Source organism: Atta colombica, unplaced genomic scaffold, assembly GCF_001594045.1.
Source record: "Atta colombica isolate Treedump-2 unplaced genomic scaffold, Acol1.0 scaffold82, whole genome shotgun sequence".
Classification (NCBI taxonomy): Eukaryota; Metazoa; Arthropoda; class Insecta; order Hymenoptera; family Formicidae; genus Atta; species Atta colombica.
In genome coordinates, this window is record NW_017259575.1 from 806,162 (window position 1) to 814,473 (window position 8,312).

The window sequence follows — 8,312 nt, forward strand, 5'->3', positions numbered from 1 at the left end:
ATTAGTACTTATATTAATTGTATATTATTTACAATTGAAATTATTGCAAATAATTTTCAACAATATGATTTTGTTTTTAAATGATATTGAAATTTATTTGAAATCACAGGTGTTGCACAAAATCATTCTGCACTTTTTATGTCCTCGAGAGAAAGATTACCAGGCTTGTTACATGGTCAGATTTATACTTATCCAAGTAAACGATGGCGAAAGAAACGTCGACAATATTTAATGCATTATTTACATCCAAAACGAGGACTAAGAGGAGATACAGAAGATGGAACAGAAGGTGTAGAAACTATTACACATGTAAATGATGATAGCAAAGATTCAGTAGCACTTAAAGGTAAATAAAATTGAACGTCAAATTATATAAACAAATTATATAAACTTTTATCGATATTATATTATAATTATTTTATTTAGACATGCAGTTTAATTTTTCTTTTAAATGACAAATTGAATATTTTTAGATGAACACAGTAAAGATGCTTGGTATTATGATGAGCAAGATATGTTAGACATGGATGCCTATGAAGAACCTGATCCTGATAGCGATTATGATTATGAAGAGAGTTACAGCAGTAAACGGAAACGCAGAAAAACACGTGGAGGTGGTCATCATCCAGCTCGTAGTCATCCACCTACTACAGATAGTCCAGGCGGCAAACGTACAAAAGTAAATTATAAATTAAATATAATCAGTATATAAATAATAGATACTTTAAATGTAAAAGTTTTCATATAATAAATCAATACAGGATGTCTGATAATTGGATGTCTGACAGAGTTCATGGACATGTAAAGCGGACTAAACTGAGACGGAAAATCCTTTATCATTTTGCAATTTTCGCAATAACAAGATATCAGTTACTAAAAATTATCGAAAATCTTTAATAATTTTTTACTCAAATACTTTACAGAAAAATTGCAAAAGACGAAAATTGTTTATTCTTTTCTCATAGAGCTCTAAGAATTTTTTTTAGAATTTTTTAATACCATATTTTCTCATGTTGTTAAAAATGAGAAAATGTAATATTAAAAAGTTGATAAAAAATTCTAAAAATTCGTAATGATTCGTAAAAATTCTTCTATGAGAAGAAAATAAACAATTTTCGTCTGTTACAGTTTTTCTGTAAAGTTGATAGTATTTGAGTAAAGAATTATTGAAGACAAATTTTCGGCAATTTTTAGCAATTAATATCTTGTTAACTATTGCAAAAATGGTAAAATGGTAGAGGACTTTTCATCTCAGTTTAGTCTGTTCTACATATTCACGAACTCTGTCAGAACATTTATCAGGTATCCTGTATACATATTTTTTTAAAGCTATAAAAACATAAAAATTACATTTTATGTAAATCTTCTGTAAATAATCTGTCTTGTAAATAATCTAAATTGTGTGATTTTAATAATATTTTATTTAATGTAGGGTGGTGGCCGTGGACGCAAAAAGACCAACTACGATTCTGTTGACACTGATAAACCGTTCGTTTGTGACCGTAAGTTTAATCATAGATACAACTACAAATGACCTTCCTGTTATTAGTATATTATAAACTATTTCTATTATCGTTATTATTGTTTTGACATTTATTATTATTATTTCAAATAAGTTACAAACGGATGAATTTTTTTGTTAAAAAGTTTGTTAATTTTGTTCACCTATATTCATATCAATATATATTACATCTTAATTATGATATAGAAGAATCTTTATTACCTTGAGTTTTTTATGATATAAAATATGATGAAAATTTGAAATAAATTGTTGAATATTGCAGTTGAATATATGATAATATATATAGTTTTGAATATAATCTTGTGCAATGGGATAATCTCCAGGCAATGATAATTCAGATACGTAACAAACTATAATGCTTTCTAGTCTTATTTTCTCATTATCGCGATGATTTAATATTGTTTGTTCAGAGAGATAATATATATTAGTATTTGTTTTAAGTCCAAATAGCAACACATATAACGATTTGAACATAAGGATTTTATTTTGCGGAAAATCTATATTATTTTATTTTATTCTTTACTTGAGTATGGGCAGTCATGGTATGATTCTGAGTGCAAGGCAGAGACTAGTCGTTTGTTCCAAATATCCAAAACTTTGTGCATAAAAAGTATACGCTTTTTCATATTTATGCTCTTAAATATTTCTCTAAACTTACTAATTGGATTAAAAATAATTAATTGGATTAAAAATAATGGATATAATCTAAACATTCCATGTAAATAGCTTTATAATTATTTCGTTGTGTTAAAATTGAAGATTTACCATATTGCAGTCTAATTAAACTAATATTTTATCATTCAACTTTTAATAACAATATTTTGTTTTGATTAAAACCGAGCAAATTACTAACATACGGTTATGTCAATTAATCATTTTACTTGGTAATTTACAATCATCACGTAACATTTAAATTCATAATCATAATAAAATTATTAAATCTTGAATTTTACTAACTTTACTTTTGTACAAGACATATGAGAATTTATTATTATGTCGTTTTTCGAGAAACAGTTCACTTATATACTCATTATGCACAAATTTATGGGATTCGATTATATTTAGCATAAGCAAGCAAAAGAAAAAGATAAAAAAAGAATTAGAATAACTCTTTGAACAATTTCGATATTATTTGGAAGGAGTATAATAGTCATTACTAATTTGGTCAAAGTTTTCCAGACATAAAGTCTATGAATTAACTCGAATGTGCCTGCAATCTGTTTACTTCTTGAAACCACTCCTGTTAGACTAGCAGATAATCTAAAGACATTTGGTCTGGTTATACTACGCTCATGTTCTAGACACAATTTTAACAGAGTATTAAACTCATTTGTTGACTATCGAGCTGATGTTACCGGCCCAAATATCTTCGGACTAGCTCTACCTGCAATAATAACAGAGCAAGAATGTACTGGCTCACACTGTAGCGAGCTCATTCTGTAGGAGTACAAGCATCAAGCCTTGCATCGTATTAGTTTTGCTTCTTGGGCTGGAACTCCTTCACTGCTTGTCCACATATAGACTCGTAGGTGGATAGGGATGTGTACTGGTGCGGAAGGTGTGCAAATGCTATCCCTGACCCTGCCCTATCAGCTTTACTGTCCCGTATTACCTCCCTTGATCGTCCGTTAAACAAAAGGTCTGTCTTATCATTGGACGTTGCATTGGATGGATTGCGGGAAAACAGTATTTGCACTTTTGCAGTATGCAGCGCACGGTATAAGACCAGACCCGGTCTGGTCTACCATTACGGTCATTCCCACTCTACTTCCTCCGGTGATCCTGCTAAGGAACTAAGTCCCAGTCCTGCCGAAGTTGAACCTAGGAGTGTTGCAGACACCGCTGCTTCGAACCAGCCAGGTTGGAGCCAAAATCAGCTCAGTTTTCTCACTTTCCTTTAAATCTGCGTTCCTTACCCTGCCTTCCTTAATCTTTGCCTTTCCTCTTCCCGCCGCCTCCTCCATTTGCCATTCTCTTCAATTTTGTCCTAGTCATGCAACTACTCATCCAATAACTTATCCCAATATAACAATTTAATATATATATATATATATTTTTTTTTTACATGTACTGCAAATGTGTGTGCATGCATTGCAAATAAGATATCGTGACATTTTTTTCTTCTCTACTTTTTTAAATTTATATTTTTATAAATATGTATGTGTGTGGAATTTATACTTTTTTGCGATGTTTGATTATATATTATGTGTCAAGCTATTTATATATCATATGGATGATAAGTGATAGTCAAGTCAGTGTGATATAAGCGATTTTATTTTGCATAATTATTTATATAGATCTTTACGTATATACATGTAAGATATATTTTACAAATTGGAATGTAAAAATTGGAATGTTTTAATGAACGAAGCGATAATTATTTGTGCTGCATGTATTTTGCAGTAGCATGCTTTTGAGACAGAATAGTGAAATGTTTTTTATCTCCTTTTAATAGAGTATAAGAGAGAAGAAAAAGATCATCCTATAGGTTGGTATTCTTCGGCGCGATTACGACGTCGTGACTCTTGAGCGTTTTGTGCGTGTGTGTATGCGTGTTTCTTTTTCATTCTCTTCTTTTTCTTTTATTAATAGCTCTTTTTTTGTATTCCTATTTAGCATGATTATAGTTTTTACGAATGAATCTAACAAATGTAAGAGCCTCTTCTTTTCTTTGCTATTTTGACGCTTTTATTACTCCTAGAGCGATTTTGGCTTCCATTCTCCTATTAATGAATGTTGAGGCTTCGTTGAAAAATCAAATAGGTATCTTTCAAGTTACTAAGTAGTTCCAATATGTTTGAAAAGCCGTTTGTTTATACCTGTCTGTACTTGGAATCGATATATCTCGTCGTTATATCTTGGATTTTGCTGCTGGTGATGGAATGTACTGATTGACATATGCACTTTGTTATACTTACATATAATCAGATTTGTTTTCTTTGTTGTAACAGTCGGTTGAATCTTGTGAAATTTAAAATAATTGATTCCGTTATATGAAGATTGCGATAAAAAGACAAATGGGCATTACAGACTACTTATGTGTATATTACGTGTATATGTGCACATAAACAGATGTAGAGCAATTAGTCTGACGTTATACAGAGTGTCCTTGTAATTGTTATTTTTATCGATTTTAAGTCGATTTCTTCTACAAATTTTTTACTTTTTACATTATAACTATTAATAACTTCTATATTAAAAAACTATATTAATAATAATTCTCGAATTAAAATTAACACATTGTCTGCAAGTTGTTATTCGGTTTCTTTCAATTTGAATAATATCTGAAAAAAAATGAATATACAAAATACATATATACAAAAAATGAATGTATTGTAACATTCTTCTGATTTTTATCTGCGTCTCTTATTGTGAGATGTGATAATGAAGTTAAAGGACTCTCTGTATACATTCGGATGAACTGATTGAGTTACAATGTTGTGCAGTATCTAAGTGTACTGTAATTAATTGTAAGTACGAATTTATGTACCTAGGAACTATACTGAGGTACTTTTTTGATACTTACAATTAGATACCGTTCCTCATGTACTGGTTATTTAGGTACTATATTTAGGTACATTTTGGATGATACTTTTCTGTACTAAGGCAACTTTGCTACACACAAGTTTGTATTATACGTTTGTATTTTGAGATCATCATATTAGAAAATCAATTTCGAATAAATATCGATGTTTTTAAGACAATTTGTTACATTAAGTCATACAGAATGTTACATATGTTTTGTTATTTTGATTGTCATTTCTATTTCAACTTTTTTGATTTGACATTAAAAACCGTTAAATTTGTATGAATAATGATCTAAAAAATTAAAATTGAAATTACGATTTATTTTTTTGTTATTATTCTAATAAATTTATTTACACATTCTGATACTGTGTGTTAGCTTTTTTGTAGGCATTTTACATTATTAATTAATTAAATTTATTCAAGCATTTCATTGTATTGTATTTTTAATAATGAGTAAATGTTAATAAATGGATTATTTGAATAAAATTAATTAGTGGCTTTATAAGTGTTTGTTTTATATTTTATATTAAATTTACTTGCACAGAATATTTATATATGTACATATAAAATATATGTATAATAAGTAAATATCACTATATCAAAAGTAAAAGTACCTGTACCTAGATACTTTTAAGATACATTTAAGGTATCTGTATTTAGATATTTTATTTTTCTAGAATTGTGAATTTGTAACTTCGGCAAATTTTTTTCAGAGTACCTGTATTTGTACCTAAGTATTGAAAATAACAGTATTTTGCACAACACTGTCGATTTGCTTCAGATTCTCTTCCGGGAATATTCCTGGCCTTTGTAGATACACTTCGACATAACTGAATCGATTATGAACGGATAAAAAAAAAGAGAGAAAGAGAGAGAAAAAGAGAAAGCAAGAAAGAACGAGTGCGCGCGAGAGAGAGGGGGAGAGAGAGAGAGAGAGAGAGAGAGAGAAAGAGAGAGAGCGACAAAAGAGTCGAATATGAATTTGTCTATTGTTTATTATATAAAGCCAGTGTGCATGGTCATCAGCTTGTGACGGCAAAGCGCAACTGGGTATGTTGATCGGTTTGTGATCAGGTGGTACTCGTCGGGGTCGTCAGAACGCTACTTCCTCGAATACCTCGAGTCCTTCCCCGGCGACGCCTACCGCCGCACCCACTGCGGGAACGGCGTCGCAACCGCAGCAGTCGCAACAGCAGCAGCTGCAATCGGCCGTGCAGACGCCCGTTGCCCCGGCGTCACCTACCATCCCACCGACCAAGGAAGATCATCTCCCGACGGCATCTTCGCCAGGCGGTACCGCCGTCTCTTCGCTGCCGCCCGTGGAAACCGCAGGCTCCACGGGCGGGCCACCCACACCCGGAGGACCATCCGCGGAGAAGAAGATCGGTGGTGGCAAATCGTCGGCGGCGCAGCCGTCCCCGTACTGCGACTTCTGCCTGGGTGATGCACGTGAAAACAAGAAGACCGGTGGTTCCGAGGAGCTGGTGTCGTGCAGCGATTGCGGCCGCTCAGGTAAGCCAGAGGAAAAGATGAAGCGCAAGTACACCCGGCGAGCGAATCACAATTAACTCGCACTGTCGCCGGCGTGCGACGACAATGATGATGACGATGACGACGACGACGATGACGACGATGATGACGATGACGACGACGACGACGACGACGATGACGACGACGATGACGACGACGATGACGACGACGACGACCACGATGACAATGATGATGGTAATCATATAGCCACATGTATTTATTGAAATCAATATATTTCGGATTGGCACGGCGGTGAGAACCATACATTTCTACGGACGGTACTTCTATTTTCTACGTCTCTTTGCGAGCCTATCGCGCACTGCGTTCTGTGCATACATAGCCAAATACAACTCAAAAAAGAAAAAAGGAATTACTTTGTTGCAATATCTTGCGTACGCTTCCTCGCGATACGCGCGAATGTGCGAGGTGATCAGCAGCTTATTTACGGGATGTACATGATTTAGATCCGATTCAGCAATATAAGATTAATTTTAATTTTCATTCAATTTACTGTTTATCATTTTCTAATAGAATTAAAATTTTTAAAGTTAGAAAAAGAAGAACAGTAAATTAAAATTAATCTTTACATTGATGAAACCGAGTCTTACTGATTACTTAGCAACGCGATGATTTAATCGGTAATTCGATGCCGATATATTGAAGCGTTACGAAGAATATTGGGTATATACATATATATAATGTATATATACACGTGTTTATGCTGTATATAATCGTTTATACTTCCATGTTTCAGCTGTTAATATCGTGAAAGACATTAAGTAATTCGTTAATTTTACGAGCAAGCAAGCAAGCAAGCGTACGTGCCCTTCCTTACGCAAAGAGGATCTCGCTGTTCTTCATTCGTGTATTCCAAACGTACCTACAATTGTTAAACGTGCAATCGAGATGTTTAGAATTATCTGTTACATTTGTATAATCCTTTTTTGCTTTTTCGTTAATGCGTTAATCACGAACGAACGGTATATGTACGCGTAGCCGTTAAAAGTGTGAAGTGTCCAATTATCAGCTTTTACAGATCACGTCTCCTTAATATGCCTTAGATTTACCGAGATACGGGGGATAACTTTTTGAGTTGTATAGGGTTACAATTGTCGCGTGACGCATTTTGTCACTGCCGCTGAGGGTAGTAGAAAGCCTGAAAGCCATGCTGTTGCAACTGAGTGCAATAATTAAAGAAGAGAAGCATTCAATTATCTGCACAGAGTAGATCAAACGGTTACGAGCTTTATATACACTAGTCAAGGCGAGGAATACAAAACATCGTTTTGTCAATGGTGCAACTTGTCGCATCTGAGTAATAGGAATTTTCAGGAATTCCTTTACTACGCGAATTTGCTGTGATTTATAGTATCTCAATGATTAGTTCTAAGATATATTGAATCGGTAATTATTACGGGAGAAAAAAAAAGGTACGAAATTAAAAAGTCTTCATCTGAAGTCAAATTTTCGTCGTGTGTGTGTATGCGTGATTGGACATCGGTAGCAAATCGATCGTCTGTTTTTTTCGCAAATTTGTTGAAATTCCTGTTGCACAGTACCACCAGAGCACGTATTGAGGAGGATGTGTTTGTCTTCTGTTTGACAGTGTATTCCGATATTTTCGTTATTGTGTTAGAAATCAAAAGAGAAGGAGGCGATGTACGGCGTGAGAAACGCACCGACAGATTTAGAAGAATTTTAGATGCAATATTTATATATATATATATATATA

General features: G+C 33.4%; 1 protein-coding gene across 3 annotated transcripts in view; it reads left to right on the plus strand.

Annotated features, from left to right (window-relative positions):
* Nucleotides 1–8,312, plus strand: part of LOC108692802 (zinc finger protein DPF3) — a 13,948-nt gene that overhangs the window by 781 nt on the left and 4,855 nt on the right. Inside the window, exons 3-8 of one of the 3 annotated variants that reach the window (XM_018201284.1) lie at nt 110–346; nt 474–679; nt 1,433–1,502; nt 3,227–3,382; nt 6,125–6,562; nt 7,335–8,259. In XM_018201284.1, coding sequence (XP_018056773.1) covers nt 110–346; nt 474–679; nt 1,433–1,502; nt 3,227–3,382; nt 6,125–6,562; nt 7,335–7,363 — 1,136 coding nt within the window. In that variant the 3' untranslated portion in view covers nt 7,364–8,259. Of the gene's footprint in view, nt 1–109; nt 347–473; nt 680–1,432; nt 1,503–3,226; nt 3,383–6,124; nt 6,563–7,334; nt 8,260–8,312 lie in introns of those variants that run through there. The other 2 variants (XM_018201282.1, XM_018201283.1) reach the window with 2 other exon arrangements.